We start from the raw sequence: 18327 nt of genomic DNA on the forward strand, positions 1-18327 counted from the left end.
TGAAATCATTTTTAACATTAACACTTTTAATTTTTTTTTCTTTCTTTCTTGAAGAGAGCTCTAAGTCTATCTGAATTTCGCGTTGTTCATCCATCAATCGAAGAGTGAGAGATATCTACATCTACACCCTCTGTCCAAAAAGAAACCGAACTTTTCGAAAATAGAAGAAATTAGTGGCGTTACCTGTTGTATCCTTTTTGTTGTGGAAAGCGACAACCTTTGTTAGTTTTGTGCCAACTGCTTGTGGCATTTGTTCCATTAGAAGCAGAGTTACAGTGCCAAGAGTGACAGTGTGTTTTGACAAACGGTTGGAATTCACGATATTCATTCCGTACGCGACGAATTCTCGCTATCAATCGCTTCAAAACTTCGAGATAAAACTCGCCATTGACTTTTGGCCAGGCGGAACAAATTGTTTGTGGTTAATGCCCTGGGAATCGTAGAAACAAATGTGCACTGTCTTTACTTTTGACTTCTCCAAGAGACTTTTTTTAGGATGCTCCTCTTCTCGTGGTCTCTACGCAGCATTCTGGCACTTTGTTTCAGGCTCACACTGAAAAGACCATGTTTCGTCACGTTCAGTAACGTTCGTTTCAAGGAAGAGTCCTTACGAGCGGTTTTAATGAGGTCATTGCAGTGTTCAATTTGAAACAATTTTTTGGTCGTCGGACAACTTGTGGGGAACAAATCGCGAATTCATTTTCCGAAAGCCCAAACTCTCGGTCCAAATGTTGTACACAGTTGATTTTGGAATCCCGAATTCAACTTCAATCAATTTCACGGACGATTTCGCGTTTTCTTTGATGAAATCACGCACCTTTTGGATGCTAACTTCGCTCAGTCTAGTTTTTGGACGGCTCGGCTTTTCATCGTTCTCAAGCTTAAACTACTCGTGAACTTGAGTACAGGATAAGCAGTTATGCTTTTTGAAGCATCTGATGCTTTTGGATAAGCATTGAAGCATTTGATATGTTTCGGTAAAGCTTTTACCAAGATTAATACAAACGTCAATCGCAGCTCTCTGTTTGAAACTCATTTTCTGACCGTTCGTCAAAACACACTGTAACTCGGCTTCTAATGAAACAAATGTCATAAATAGTTGATACAATACTAATGAAGGTTGCCACTTTTGTCAATAAAAAAATACAACAGGTGGCGCCATTAGTTTCTTCAATTTTCGAAATGTTTCTTTTTGGTAGAGAGTACCCACCCTTCAGGGTTTGATCTAAATTCTCCGTGTTTGGGGCTTCCTTCTCCTCGGATCAAGGAATCTACTAAGTGACAGACATTATTTTTGTACCTCAAACTTGTGTTTTTGCGATGGGTTTGAGAGAATTATTACGCAAAGTTCAAAATTTTGGAAGACATTCATTAATAATATTAATTACTCTCTTTAACTGATTTAATACTATACAACTGCTCGTATATTTGGGAGAATCTTAAATGTGTCTTTAGCAGTCTTGTTAACTGTCAGTTGAGTAACCTACAAATCGTGATCTATCCTCTGTAAATGTTAAATTTCGCATTTTAAAATAATTCAATTTGCATTCATCAAATTCTTTTTGAAAAATCTCTAATCTGATAAGCACAGTAATCTCTTTAACACTTTCTAATTCAAATTTCGCCATCTATATATATTTCTACATACTACAAGTTGCTTACATGGATTAGTTTCACAGACGAAAGGCTGTTTGAGTGAACAGAAATGAAAACGCCACTTCCCTTCAGAAATTAACCATATCATCGCACATGTTTTCTAAATAGTGAAAAATTAAAAAAGAACAGATTGCATAGGTAAAATATTTAAAACATATATATGTATTTAATTTTAATATTTCTAACATTATTAAACATCGAAAATTTAATACGATTGCAAAATTATTAACTCAAAAGATAGGCATATTACGTACTGAGTGTTCCCTAAATGGAATAGGTGGAACTCCTTTACCCTTAACTGATTCTTCGCAATCGATTGGCGGTAAGTCTCTACACTTATATCCATAGCTCACTGATATTTTTAAATGCCAATTGATATCTTTTCATACTTAGCCCCGAACCTGCACTCTTGTCCAAAACAGTTTGCATTCTACGTTCCTTTTTTATTATTATTTCTATGTGAAGGAAAACATATCCTAGTTTCCGTTTCTTTTGCCAAAAGATCGACTTTCTATGAAACCAGATAAACAAAAAGACAGAAAAGGTTCCAACAGTCGACAACCAGTATCTAACCTAAAATGATCTCCTTCTTCTAGCGATGTTTTGAATATTTAGATATTGATATTCGAAAATAGTCATTGTAATTTTAAATAATAATTATTTGTTTCCAAGACTTCAATTGAGCTGTATATATTCTATCACATTTGAAATAGAGATCCATGTATCTCTGTCGGTGGAAGCACAGATAGAGGTACTGGATACTGTACCTCCACCGCCCAGTCCGGACAATCATTTCATTGCCTGTGTGATTGGATGGTAGAGGTTAGGTATGCGGTCTATAATCAACAGTCTCCGGGTTCAAATCTCACCATGGACAGCAAGATTTTGTGAATGTTTGTGGTGGGAGCTGAATTTTCATCTGATATGAGCCACAGCTCATACTGATTGAGGCTTCTAATGTCTTGAAAAATCCATGTTTGGTCTCTAGAGAAAGATTTATAAATTACAAATAATATAAGAAGGAACTTGCAAAGCTAACCGAAGAACTCGAGATTGATGACGGACGATGGTAGTGCTAGATAATTATGGTGATGGAGATGAAATTATTGAATAAATATTTATTCAGTTTTATGTGGCTGCAAAGTTATGGAGGGTAAAAGAGTAAGAATGATTTAGTCGATTCAAGAGGGTCTAAATGCGTGTATCGAAACCAATGGTCTTGTCATTATGAAGATTGGTTCCACTACACATCATTTGACTTACGTGCACAATTCTGTGATGGGAGAAGCACATGAAGTTTTTCTTTTTTTTTTTTTTTTTCATTCATGGTCTTTGAAAACAGCTGAGTTACTTCTACTAGTAACTTAATTTTTTCTCTCTCAACAACACAAACAACTTTATATAATCGTTAATACAACATAATATACAGAATCGGCAAATATCATTTCAGCGAATGGCTAGTGTTCACTAAGTGAAATTGACATTAACGTGTCTGTCCCAAAACAAATAAAAAACCCAAGAAGTTACATGAATATGAAACACTATGTTTTTATGTTTTTCTTTTTTTTCTCCTCTCCGTGACACTAAAGCACTTTGAGCACCTTAGCTCCAATTGTAACAGTAAATTGCATAATGACAACAAGAGAGCAAGTACTTTCATCATTATGTTTTACTCAAATAACTGAAAAACAATGGAATGAGATTAGCGATACCATTCACCCTGTGCATTGTGAGAAATAATCTTACTGCCATTTGAATAATGAAGATTATTTTCTTAGTAGATTTATAAAATCTGCTCATAGAATCTGCTTTCCGCTTAATGCTAAATGCATAAAATTAAATTTTCGTGTGAAGAGTGATTACCTTGTTTATCCTATTTTAACAGGATAGTGTGCTTTAATGTTTAATACACCGTAATAAGAAATCTATCAGAAGTAAGATTAGATGAGATTATAGGATCTTCCAGCTACGAATTGAAAGAACTGAACAGAGAGTAAACGGATTTGAAATTAGGGGTAATACGAGTTCCTTACTTCATTTTGGAAAGCAGCATGTACAATAGGATTATACGTAATTTAAAGAGTAATGTACTTATTGTATATCGGTAGCCTAAGGTTATTTCTTTAAATGTCTTTCTTTCTTTCTTATTTTTACATAATTATAAATATTTCTCTAGAGTCCAAATATGGATTCTTCAAGACACTGGACCTCAGTCAGTGGAGCCAGTGGCTCACATCTGACGAAAATTTGTCTCCCACCAAAAACATTGATAGACATTCATGTCCACATTCAAACCAGGCGACTGTTGATTCCTATCTTTTTTGTCCGTCCTAGGACGGGTTGAGTCCACTCCCTAATGAGGGGTTACTGGCATATTAATGCAAACGGTTCGCCACTCCTCTGCTGCATCCCGTAAGGGTTATATTCTTGACTGTAATCCGTGTGTGTTCACGATGCCAGTTTGCCTGCTTGCGGGAGAAAAACCCTGCTGTCCACGCCCAAGCCTGGCTAACTTGTCTATAGCTGAGGAAGATCCTTAAGCTCCTCACGTCGTCGACGGGAATCGAACCTAGGACACTCCTTCCCCAGGCATATGGTTGTGAAGCGCATAGCCACTTGGCTAACCTCTCGGACACTGTTGATTATAGACTGGATATGATAACCTTCACAGCCCAATCAAGCAGGCAAAGAAGTGTCTCTAGATATCAATCTCAAATCTGATAGAATATATACAACTGTATTAGAGTTGGGGAAGAAATAATTATCAATATCAATTAAAATTAAAATGAATAGTTTCGAATATAAATATCTGAAAATTCAAAATACCACCAGAAGAAATAGACCGTCTTAGGGTAGCTACTAGTGGTGGTCTAAAGGAAGTTCTTTTGTCTTTTTTCATTTGGTTCCATAGTAAGTCGACCTTTTCGCACATGTAATGGCAATTAAGATATTTTTTTCTTCACCTGGAAACTAAAAAGAAAAAGAAAAAAGAAACGCAAAATTTAGGCTGTTTCAAACAACAGTGTGCGCGAGGTTAGCCTAGAGGCTGTGCGCTTCGAAACCATATGCCTGTGGAAGGAGTGTCGAAGGTTCGATTCCCGTTGGTGATGGATGGAGCTCAAGGATCTTCCTCAGCCATAGCCAAGTCAGCCGGTCTTGGACGTGGACAGTAGAGTTTTTTCCCGGTTTATCCTAGGGTTTTTCATCCCGCAAAGCAGGCAAACCGGCTCTTAGAACTCAGGACATAGGATACACCGGGGCGTAGGTCTGAACACATTATTCTGTGAACGGTTTGAGGTCCGATGATTAATAAACCCTCGACACCGCAAGGTAAAAGTGGGAAAGGAAAGGAAGCTGAGATGAGATGATCAAACAACAGTACAGTTTAGGGTTAAGTATGATGGCAATTGTCTATTGCATTCTTTTCCTCGATGCATTCAAATATATCGGTGACTCTGAATATACGGATAAAGACCTGCTACTCACCTATTACTAAGAATCAGTTAACGGTAAAGGAATTCAATCTCCTCTATTTGGCGAGCACTCAAGACAAAGATATATGTAAGGTACCTTTCTCTTGAGTTAATGATTTTGAAAACTTACTAAATTATCAATTTTAATAATAATAATTTTAGGAACATTGAAATTAAATACAGATTGCTCTTATATAATAAAGTATTAATTTGAATATAAATTAAAATCGTTGATAAGATTTCGGGCTTTTTAAAATTTGACGTTGAAATTTTAAAAGTTGGAACAAAGTGACGAAATTGAAATAGTTTTCAAGTTTAAAACTTTCAAGGAAATTTTGAAAAATGTTTGTATAATGCATTTAAAAAGAAACGCAATTAACGGAAGAACTGGCGTTATGATCTGCAGTTATATTACATCATCTACAATCCATTACGAGTGTATGAGTTCTAAAATGATTTAAAAGAGAAACGCAATCCTCTAAGGTTCATTTCTCTTTTTGTCCATGAGGATCAAAAATTGTATGTGCTTTCTGCAAATAATTTTCATTTAAGAAAGTCACGTGGGAAAGCAAACATCAGAACTAGCTTTGCTTTCTTCCAAGAACAAGATTTTCCGAAGGAAGTTCACTTCCCTTGGTAATCTCTTCAGTTCTATTACAGAGATTCCAAATAAGTCCATCAAACACATACACAACAAATTAAGTAAAGGGGAAGTGGAAAGGTATTTGTTAAAATGAAGGACAAAAGTATATTCTAAAGAGAAATGAGAATAGAGAAAATGTGAAGGACATTCAAAATGTAATTCTAAATTAAAAGCCCAAAGAGATTTGTAAAGAAGTCATTTATTAGTGTCAGGTTAATCGAATGCATGAGTTGCCCACAAGACAACATCAGCGACTTCCAGTAATGTTGGTAGGTTTATTAAACAGTTGACTCCTTATGGAAAGAAACTGAACTACTGATTACGGACCTACGAACAACAGACGTTGGATACAGATTCTCGGAATATGATTTCACCCTGCATATTCGAAGATCCTTCCAAAATGTATGAGACTCTTTACATCTCAAAAAATTTGGACTTGTAAAGAATCTTTCTTTTATGAGATGCTAACTGAGAATATGACACTGCCATCGGATAACCATCTTTATAAATTGGTTACAGAGCAGCCACTAAAATATGTTTTAAGAAGATAATTCTATTGCTTATATTTCCAGCAATAATATGGGATATGTGAAGTCTATGTTTAATGCACAGCGGATTTCAAAAAGAAAACCAAGAAAACCAGACCTTAATCTAGAGTTGACGATGAACATTTTACAGAATACTGTTCGAATCAAATCATGAGCGAGTACACTGGAATAGCTACAAATTCAAATTCAATATGCAGAGTAACCTTTATGTTAAACTGGTTGGTGTAGGTAAAAATCCATATTGACCAACATTATATTGGGTGTTGATTTCTTAAGATGTTCCTATACGAGAAAGGAATTTAACACTGACAATGGCTGACCGGTTTGCTTTTTTAAGTGAAAGATGATTTTTATCACCTGGTGTGAGATTACTGCCCTGTTGGAAGACTGAAGTGACAATAAAAAACAATACCTATTGTATAATAAGATGTTATCCCCCCACCAATTCGAAGTATTTGCTTTACTTTTTCTTTCTTTCTAAACACACTTTTGCTTCAAGGAAAAAGCACCTTCTACGAAGTATACATAATTATGAGAAAGTGTTTACGTTTCTTTCTGAACACGTTGTTGCCTCTTGGAAAAGGCACTTTCTATAAAATTATAGACTTATGTATCCAGTAAAACTAAATCAAACTTTAAAGCTTTTTTAGGATCTAAACTTTTACAGAGAAAACATAACGAATAAGAATTCATGTATTACCCTAACTTACGTTTCTTATTAAGTAATACAGAAAAGTGTACATCTTATAATGCAAGCAAGAAACTAAATGTAAATAAGATGCAAACAGCTAATCATTTACAGCCATGTAATAAATTACATTTTTCTACGTATCATAATTTCTTGGAATTTTTCTTACCGGTATACTGTCATAAAACATCGATTGTATTTTATGTTCCAAATTAGTATAATCTAGTGGAGAATTATCTACCCAGAAGTACTCATTGCTGAAAATACCCTCACGAAGACCTATCCAAAAGGTAGTTCGAGATGACATCACCAGCTTTATCAGGAAATCTAGTTAAACAGAAATGTAACTAAGAATAAATATTAGCAAATAAGGTGTTAAAATATGAGATTTTTAATGCATTTTATTTTTGGAATGGTCTTCTTAGCACTTCTTCTTTTTACTGAATCTCGCACATAAACAATGCCATCTTTATAATTTAAGTTATCGTTTTTAAAAACAGTTGTTTCAAATACGTTTCTCCCCTCAGTAAATTAAGCAAATGCAATTTGGTATGCACCTGTCAAACAAAAGCTAAGAGAGAAGGAATGGAGGGATGTACTTTCGAGATGTATTTTCGAGAATAGGGAAACATTCTCAGTAACCGCATTGCCCATGCTAATAGTTTCAAATTTTTATCACCGAGAACAAGAACAATGTTCCTCTCTAAATGCATACTATTCTATCTATATGAGTAATGGCGTTTCCTTATTTTAAAACGATGTTTCAATGTAGCAGTAAAGACATTAAAGTGATCAAAAATAGATAACGTATGAAATTAATAAAATCATAACTGATATTTAAAAATTATTGCATGCTGTTAATGTGTTGTTTGCAATTTAAACAATAAACGAAGGTAATATTATGCCGAATGATTTTCTCACTAATATGTGCGATTACCATTCAGTGGGAAGATTAAAATATTTTTTTTGAACATTAGCAACATCTTTTAAAGAATGCAAATCAAATTATATTTCTTTCAACACGTGACAGCGATGCACTTACTTTCCTCTTCCTTGTTATGAATGGACGCTAGAGTACCACCTAAACTTATACACTTCTTCAGGGCATTTTCCCAATTTTCTCTTTGATCGCGTTCACTTTTACCAATACCCATAAAGCACTTATTTCCTAGAAAAGGTAAATGCAAAACGTGAGCTATATTAACGTTGGAGCACTAAATTGATTAAGTAATAATTTTAAACTAATAAAACAGGATAAGAGAATTATTCCAAGCACACATTATACAGCGCCTTACACTAAAAGAGCAATAAAAGAGAACAGAGTAAAAAAACTAGATGAAATATGTAATATATTCAAGAAGGATCCTTGTTGTTTAGGGAATACAGTTGAATCAACTAAGGCTTATGAGGACTGTGGACTATGTCTGTCGACCGCCTGTTTAAAACTTGAAAAGTTTCCTGCAGGATGAGAAACCTCAACCTCCGTATGAGATCGAATATCTCACATTGAGTTGAAAGGTCTTTATAACTTTGCGATTCGCTTCCTGAACGAATTCGAATCAACTTTCCAACTGAAGGGCACCATCGATACTGACTGAGCTACGGAGTCTCGATCAAGTTGGGAGGGGCTAACATACATATTGCTAATCACGTCATACATGCAAATGATTAGTAGCATGTTAGTACCATGACGGGAGAAGTAATTAAGGATAAAGAAGGGATCTATTCACAAGTTTCTTGATAAGCTGGGGTTGTACTCATTGGGATAAATAAAAAAGGCTATTCCAAGAAGAGATGTAGAAGGAATAAAGGAATATATGAGACGTTGGTACGAAATGTTTGAAGTTGGGAAGTGTACGAATGTTGACTATTGGCTGCTCTAGTTCTTACGTAATTAGAAGAAAGGGAAAGAATGGCAGTGGGCAGTTCAGCAGAGCAACGCGCATGAAAATACCAATAAAAAAAGGCATAATTGAGAAATGTAGCGTGGGGATGAGATTAATGTCTGTGATAGAATGATCATTTATTAGGCGGACTCTTTATTTTGTTGAGAGGTCTCATAAAGATCCGCAGAGTCTTTAAAAGGGATTCGAACCCATGAATTTTCAATCAAAAAGCATTTTCGTTAGTGACTGTACTTCGGCCTCTCGGTGAAAAAGAGGGAAAGGGTGATATTAAATTGGAAACACAATATACTATATTGTAGATTTGCTATAAAAACGATAGTTTCGAAGTTATCTGTTGCATTTTTGGAGAGTTCAGTAATAAATATGAATGATGAACGGTTAACTCCGAATATTATTAGCAAAACTATAAACAATTAGAATCCGTCTACCAAAAGAAAGCCAAGGAGATGGACAATATTTGGGCAACGCAGCATCTTCTGAAAGTATCTCGAGCATCTCGTCATTATTTTTCCACGCGAGTGCTGTCTTCAAACTGCAGTTTTTCTCTGCACCTATAAATAAAAAAATTAAAATGAAACTGTATGAAAATGGAATTCTATATACAACAGCGAATTCGAATTAAGTTCTATTTACAGAGAGAGAGAGAGAGAGAGAGAGAGAGAATCGGTAAATGATATTACCATTTTATGAAAAGTTGGGAAAATCTAATGTTCTTTGACCGAAGAGAAAAAAACCGAATGTTAAATTATATATATATATAATTTAACATTGAAAAAAAAAAATATATATATATGTATTATTATTATTATTATTATTATTATTATTATTATTATTATTATTATTAAAACAGACCTCCAGGGAGTCAGAGACTAATCGAGGGAGGTCACATACTAAACACACCAGCTATCATACTTATTCTTGAATTCTTTCACATTGCTTGCACTCACAACATCTAATGGCAATCCATTCCAATCACGCAAAAACCTCTGAGAAAAAAATCTAGACCTTTCACCCTTCTTGGTGACCTTTATTCTCAGCTTCCAAGGAAGCCCTCTCGTCCTTTCGCCACCCTCCGTAAATTGAAAAATTCCATCAATTGAAATCCTGTGTGACCCTTTCAGCAGTTTGTAAGTTTCAATCATATCAGCCCTCCACCTCCTGTTTGCTGGTGTCTGCAGTCTACAAATTCTCGATCTGTCTTCATAATCAGTATTCTACAATCCTGATATCATTTTTAACACTCGTCTTTGTACTCTCTCTAATATATCAGAATCACAACGTAAACCAGGAGACCAGACCCACACACAATAGTCCAAATAAGGTCTTATCAAGGCTTTGTAAAGACACAAAATAACATCCTTATCTTTATATGTGAACGTTAGTATCAAAACTGCAATTATCTTTTCAGATGGCAATCTTTCACACATGGCCCCTAATCTTCAACATACTATCTATTAACATTCCAAGAACCCTAGCCTCATCACTTTCTTCTAGCCTAATCCCGACAATATAATACGACATTGGATATCTAATCATGCCGAAGTGAATGACTTTACATTTACTGAGATTAAACTGACACCCATTTTCTGCCCACAATTCCAGCGTATTCAAACCATTCTGCAAAGACTGCATATCAGCCGCATTCCTGATTACCCTACCAATCTTTGCATCATCAGCAAATAACTGTATGTCGCTTGTCAAATCCTTTCCAATATCATTAATGTAAAGATTGAATAACTGATCCTTGTGGTACACCACTCGTTACCTTAATCCTTGCAGACTCAGATTCGCCGTATACGACTTTTTGATATCGGTCGGTCAGCCATCCTCGTATCCATGCTAATATTGTTCAACCCAAACGCATTTTCTCAAATTTATACAGTAGCCTGTCATGTTGTATTCTGTCAAAAGCCTTAGCAAAATCCAAAAGTGTCATGGTGTATCCGTTCCCCTTGTCTAGTTCAATGGTAACATTGTTATAGAATGTGAGCAAGTTGCTAAAACATAACTTTCCCTACTGCAAAGACCCATGCTGTTCATTGCAAAGTAGAGATGCACTCTCAACCTATTTCTGAATGCGACCCCTAACTAATTTTTCGAAACTTTTTACCACCACGCCTGTGATACTAATTGGCCGATAGTTTAATACATCGCTATTTGCACCACCGTTATGCAATGGATTTACCATACATTCCTTCAATTCCTACGGAATCTTCCCTGTTCTGAGACTCATATTAAACATCGTGGTCAAAGGAATGGAAAGTTCAGCTGAACACCCTTTTAGCAGACGTGCTGATATTCCACCAGCACATCTGTTATTGCTCAGTGCTTATTCAATTTGTGCAACAGCTCTAATACTTCGGCCTCACACACCTACGTTTCTTCATCTAGTGAAGAGGTAACAGTGAGCTCAATGTTGCTTTCACTAGTTGATAGCTTTTAACGAAATGCGCACTCGTAAACTGAACAACCTCTTCTGCAACCGTAACTCTCACGCCATCTGGATTTAGAAGAGTTATTCTTTCATATTTATTCTTCCTTTTACTTGCAGCATATCGACAGAATTTTTGTGGGTTGTCTTTAGCACGCAAAGTCAGTTTCTTTCATAATCTGACATTGCCTTCCGTACAACAGTTGTGACTATTCTAGCCTGCTGCTTATAACTAGCGGACGTCATCCTTATGCAAATTGTATTCATTCCCCATCGTTCTTTTCTTACGAATTTCTTGCTTAATACGATTACACATCCATTTGACTCCTACTCTTTTTATTCTTCGAACTCTAGGGACACATTCTGATATCACATCATTTAAGTATTGTTTAAATGCTTCCCATGCACTGTCGATATCCTTTCCATCCACCAACCGATCCCATTCCACTGAAATCCCTCAGTTGTTCATAAATTCCTTCTTTGTAGTTCAACATGTAACATTTTCTGAATCACATTCATAAACTTAGTCACTTTCCTAGTGAGTACCGCATGATCACTGTCACCAACTGGAGTCAGAATAGTTTCGTCTTTAACTGAAACGCCCTCTGACACTATAATGAAATCTAGCACTCTCTGACGGCGAGTTCCTTCTGTCATATGCTGCTTGAGGAAGTTGTTCTGCAACAGCTCAGTAAATACATTTTCATTCTTCTCATGAGATTCTACTGCTACCCAATCAATATTTGGATAATTATAGTCTCCGATCATGGTTACTCTTTTCGTGCTCACATTTTGTTATTTGGTAATGCATTTCTTCATCACCAGCAACCGATCCACCAGGTCTGTAACTACACCCCCACAGTGTAATTTGTCATGTTAGATTCCACCTCACACCAGATGGCTTCAAACTCACTGCCACATGAAATATTGTTAGTAATATTAGTACATTAATAGGTCTCAACTCTAACTGGATTTAAGTCATCCAATATTATTAGCACCACGCCTCCTCCTCTCCTATCCACTCTATCCTCCCTAAAAACACTGTACCCATGACACTCGATACCAGTTAGTAGGTCTAATTCTGATAACCAGGTCTCACTAATTCCTACAATCTGAGGTTGCAACATATTGACTAAGGAAACAAACTGTATCCCTTTGTTTCTGATACTCCTACTATTCGTGTACAGACATAATAATCTACTTGCATGTTCCTTTTGTATATTTTTGTATACTCTTGTATAATCCTGTTTGCAGTCTGACTGGCACAGTTGGACAACATGCAGATCTCTATTCTTCTCTAATGCTTTACAAATGTTGACATCTTTGTACAGATATGGTTGATCCGAAGCGGATGAACACAAACCCGAAATCGTTCTCGCCTCGTCAACATTCCCATGACAAAGCCCATTCCCGTCATTAACAGAGTTATATACCATTGGCTCTCTTATACTCACCACACCATTCTTCTACTTTATAATTTAGTTTCCCTGACTATCAGTGTTAGGTCTCATACCAGTTATTAGTTTTTCCAGACTGCTGATATCAAACGCATTCAGCTGTAGGCCATCCCTCTTATATAAATCCAATCTTCCCTCAAACTCACTCCATACATCCACCAGAAACTCGTATCCATTTCTTCTACATAGCCTACGCATCGAATCATTTGCCATCATAGACCTTCTTTTTAATTCATTTTTATCATAGCGAGGTAAAATACTAATGATTTTCACTTTCTCACTCTTCACTCACGCCTCTTCCAGCAACCCTTTTCCTCTGTCATACTGAACTTGTTATATATAATTTATTACTTAATCACTTTCAAAAACATCTGTGACAGAGCTGTATAGTTGGAAAGCGACACATTATTCACTCGACTGACCAGATGCTAATGGCAGGAGGGATGAAGCTCCAATGTTCCAGGCCTCTTAAGGGGATATGAATAACATCAAGCGCTATAGTAATTGTGACTTCATGATGTTACACCTTCTCAGTTGCAGTTCTCATATATGAATAATATAAGCAAGAAAGAGCAGAACGTACAAGATAGGAATAAGAAACAAAATAGTTTACCTTTAATAATCTGGCAAACGAAATTCTTTTTGGTTTCACATGGATCATCGTTCCAGGTCCATATTTCATTACGAAACCACAGCTCAGCACATTCCTGCTAATGGACAAACCGACATACTAAGGATGTGTTTTATATGTCTAAGTAATAGTCTACATTTATATTAAAATAGTATCGCTATTAATAAAAAATAAATTCAATTCAATTAAATTCAAATTCAGTAAAGATTTACTACTTTATTTAATTATATACTAATTTAAATATGTTCCAGATTAATTAGTTGATTAATTAATTAACTTTTAAACGTTTTATTTAAAAAATACTTAAATTTAAAATTTTTAACTTTTTATTGTGTATTAAAATAGAAAGAGGAATAGAAAATATAAATGAGAACAATTTGGATTCCGAACCAACAGAGAAACTAGAGAGGATATAACCTGCCTAAGAATTATTGAGGAGAAAACACTAAACCATGGTGGAAAGTTGTTTTTGGGTTTTCTAGATTTTGAAAAGGCATTTGATAGAGTGAAACAAAAGACTTTTTGACATTTTAGAAAATATTGATATTGACTCTTACGAGCGGAAATTTTAAAGAGATTATATTGGTCACAAACAGCGTCAGTATGTGTAAATGGAGAGAAAACAGGAGAATTCCCGGTGGAGAAAGGTGATAGACAAAGATGTTATCACCATTATTGTTTAACCTTTATAGTGAACAGATGCTTAGAGAGGCATTAAGGATTAACACAAAGAAGACGAAGATAATGATAATGGGCAGAAAAATAGGAGATAATGTAAACATAAGACATGGAGGAAAGATTTTAGAAGACGTGGTAAGATTTCAAAATTTAGTTAACTGGATCTCAGAGAAAGGAACTTCCGAGTTGGACATTAGAAATAGAACAGGTAAAGCTAAATCGGCGTTTATGGAAATGAAGAGAATTTTAATATAAACAAGAATAATGAAATAGGTGTTAGATTTGGTATAGTTAAAGCAACAGCTTGGAGTATTGCAAGTTATGGAAGTGAGCCATGGACACTCAGAATGAACAATATGGAAACAATTCATGCATTGGTAATGTGGTGTTATAGACAGATGGAAAAGATTAGCTATACAGAGAGAATATCAAATCAAGAAGTTTTAAGAAGAGTTGGGATGGAAAGAACACTGCTCAAGAATATTATGCAAAGAAAGACCAGCTTTGCAGGACATCTTCTGAAAGGTTGGGGGGGGGGGAGTTGAGGGGAAGAAAAGACGTAGATGACCAACTAGAGAGTGGTTCATGCACATCGTGGAATGGACTGGTTTAAGAATGACGGAGCCGACAGACAGAGAGAAATGGAGAAAAGCTGCTCATCTGCTGCAACCTTCTTGCTAGAGGAAGCTACCGGACGAGGACGAAAATGTATTAAATATTTCTTAAATTTAGAGCATACTTCAATAAATATTTGATCACATAAATTGTGGTGTAACCCCCCCCCTCTCCTTCATTACTTTAATCAAAGAATGTAGCTATGTTATAATCTGTAATGTAGCAACACATCCAAAAACAGCCTTTAACTGATCACTCTTTTCATTATTGTTAGGTCCTGAGAATACCCGCATAATTATCATTATCAACCATTCACTGACCACTGCTGGTTCATAGTGGTAATCTATCCTAAATGTTCATATTGCTCCATTTTTGAGCTAAATTATCCAATCGAATAATTTTAACCAATCTCATTTTATTGATTTTCTTGGACCATAATTTCTTTAATATTCTCTTGTAGTCGATTGATATGTACATCCATATTCAAATTTCCGTTGAAGTTGCATTTATTCCACTCGAAGTTTTCCGGAATAAAAAATTTCTTGGAACTTGAAATGAATGAAACTTTGAACTGGAATGAAAATAAGTGATTTGCAAACTAAAGGAAACATTTACCTGCTGAGTTTCGCCAGCTCAAACTAGCATTCTTTTAAAACACACTCATCAAAGAATAAGAAAGCAATGCAATGCAATGACGTACATGGAGGAGACACTAGTTGGATATTCTTGGTGATCTAGGAAAAATTTGGTGCACTGCGTTATCGTCCCAGCTGCAGCAATCACAGATGAACACTACAAAGAAAGATATTGTCGGTTCTACACCATGTGTCCAAAAAGAAACCGAACGTTTCGAAAATAGAAGAATCTCGTGGCGCCACCTGTTGTATCATTTTGTTGTCGAAAGCGGCAATTCATTAGTGTTGTGTCATCTGTTTATGACATTTGTTTCGTTAGAAGCCGAGTTATAGTGCCAAGAGTGACAGTGTATTTTGACCAACGGCCCGAAAATCTGTTTCAAACAGATAGCTGCGATTGACTTTTGTGTTAAACTTGGTAAAAGGTTTATCACAACGCAACAAATGCTGCAAAAAGCATACGGTGATGAATGCTTATCCCGTACTCAGTTTACGAGTGGTTTAAGCGATTTCAAAGTGGTCGTAAGACGCATGAAGACGAAGAAAAGCCGGACCGTCAAAAAATTGGACTGAGCGAAGTTAACATCCAAAGAATGCGTGAATCAAAGAAAACCGAAATCGTCCGTGGGATTGATTGAAGATGAACTGGGGATTCCAAAATCAACTGTTTACAACATTTTTACCGAGAGTTTGGGCATTCGTAAATTGAATTCGCGATTTGTTCCCCACAAGTTGACCGACGACCAAAAAATGTATCGAATTGAACACTGCAATGACCTCATTAAAACCGCTCGTTAGGACTGAAAAAACTTCCTTCAGACGATCGTTACTGGTGACGATACGTGGTGTTTTGAGTATGAGCCCGAAACAAAGCGCCATAATGCCGAGTGGAGACCATCCGAAAAAGAACATCAGAAAATAAGTCGCTTGGAGAACTCAAAAGTAAAGACAATGCTGATTTATTTCTACGATTCCAAGGACATTATCCAAAGAGAATTCATTTCTCCTGGCCAAACGGTCAATGGTGAGTTTTATCTCGATTAAAGCGATTAATAGCGAAAATTCGTCGCATGCAGCATGAATATCGTGAAGACCGATCGTTCGTGAAAACACACTGTCATTCTTAGCACTATAACTCGGCTTCTAATGAAAGAAACGTCATAAAGAGTTGACACAACACTAACGAAGGTTGCAGCTTTCGACAACGAAAATATACAACAGGTAACGCCACTAATTTCTTCTATTTTCGAAAACTTCGTTTTTTTTTTGGACAGCTGGGACAGAGGGTGTATGCCCTAGTTCTAGGCATCATGTATGTATGTATGCACCGTGACTAGGGTGTATCCAGGTTCTGAGAGCAGCGTGTTTGCGAAAAGGTGGACGTCGGTCTACCACGAAGCATGAAGACCAGATTTGATTATAACAACCTTATCGACGCATCACGACACGTCGGCTCCATTCAAGCATAGCTACGAGGATAGCTCAACAAACTATGGCAAGACGTCTGCGACAAGTAAGCCTATACGCCCGAAGGCTGTATTATGCATCCCTTTATCCAAAGTTAATTGTAGAGGACGTTTTAAGTGGTGTTGTATCCATAGAAATTGCATAAAACACCAATGAAATAATGTACTCTTTACAAGTGAGTCGTTTCAGTCTTTCCTCCTATTCTAGACTACATTTAATCTGGCGTGAAAGTGGTATTTCTTATTATTGCGAGAATGTTCTTGAAAGAGATAGATTCGGCGGTGTTGGGGGGGTCATGGTGTGGGGAGATATTATGCTTAATGGACGCACCGAGTGCTTGTAAAAAAGGGACCAGGACTGGTGAACGAGATTGCAACGAAGTTCTTCAACATCATGTTCGATTGTTCCGTGGTGCTGTAGGCGAAGAATTCATTTTTATGGAGAACAGTGCCACATCATATTGTACATGAGCAGTAAAGGTACTACTGGAAACCGACGATATTAATCGAATCTAGTGGCTAATATGCTCCCCAGATCTCAACCCATAGGACGCCTTTAAGAAGCAATAGGGAAATTTCCCCTCTAGAAAACAAACAAGGCCTTATCCTTGCTTTGAAGGAGGAGTGGGTCAGACTGTTTTACGAAATTCTGAATCACTTGGTGCTAAGCGTGGTACGAAGTTGTGAGAGCTGCATCGCAATGCAATTAGGAGTGGATGTATTCTATACTGAAATATCTCTACACATAGTGTTCTGTAAACACTGTACATTAATTCATTAAATATGTTCTTAGGAAATTTGTAAACTTTCGCCAAAAATGCATTGTAATTTAATTATAATTTCAATTCACAGTGATAAGGAATATTATACTTGACAAGAAATCGCTTTCTTCAGATTCTTCTTTTCATCCATATTTGTACTAGCATTAGTATACAGAAGTATGCATGTAAAATATCTTCGAGTAATAAGCTTTTTGCTGTGATCTATTAAGAAGCCTCAAGTTCATTGTTAACTTTCATAATGCACGACACATCCAAACAGAAATATAGAAGGTCATACATCATGATGAGGGTCACTACTCAGAGCGGTTTTAACTTTTATTGAGATCTGCCATTCTATCTAGATTCGTAGAAATGCTGAAAATTAACGCGATTGGCTGAAGTCTTAATTAACAACCACCATAACTTTTACTAAACTCTGGATTTAAGACAGTTGTATAAATTAAAACTATAATAGTTCAAGACATATTAATACATCAACATTTATTAGCATTATATTACGAATTTGTACCATCTAAACAAGTAAACTATAACAACTATTATTTTGTGTATTGATTGGTTGTTAATCTGACTAATTCTACTCTCTTGTGGTATTAAAAACTGCAGTGTTCATTAGGCAAAATCTTTTCACTGAGCATGAGACCGATTAATTCATCTTCAGTCGAATAGCTCTTGCGCATTGTTTCGCGTCTTAGTGGGATTCCAATCCAGATTTTTCCA

General features: G+C 36.1%; 1 protein-coding gene across 1 annotated transcript in view; it reads right to left on the reverse strand.

Annotated features, from left to right (window-relative positions):
- LOC150110411 (macrophage mannose receptor 1-like) overlaps positions 1-18327 on the reverse strand; it is a 240588-nt gene that overhangs the window by 203003 nt on the left and 19258 nt on the right. Inside the window, exons 5-9 of the mRNA XM_090397710.1 lie at positions 13417-13513; positions 9344-9466; positions 8051-8176; positions 7178-7335; positions 1663-1756 (exon numbers count right to left, since the gene is read on the reverse strand). Of these exons, the coding sequence (XP_090253836.1) occupies positions 1663-1756; positions 7178-7335; positions 8051-8176; positions 9344-9466; positions 13417-13513 (598 nt within the window). The remainder of the gene's footprint in view (positions 1-1662; positions 1757-7177; positions 7336-8050; positions 8177-9343; positions 9467-13416; positions 13514-18327) is intronic.

The sequence above is a fragment of the Typopeltis vanoorti genome, chromosome 1, assembly GCF_054136105.1.
Source record: "Typopeltis vanoorti isolate ZY-2024b chromosome 1, IOZ_Tvanoo_1.0, whole genome shotgun sequence".
Lineage (NCBI taxonomy): Eukaryota > Metazoa > Arthropoda > Arachnida > Uropygi > Thelyphonidae > Typopeltis > Typopeltis vanoorti.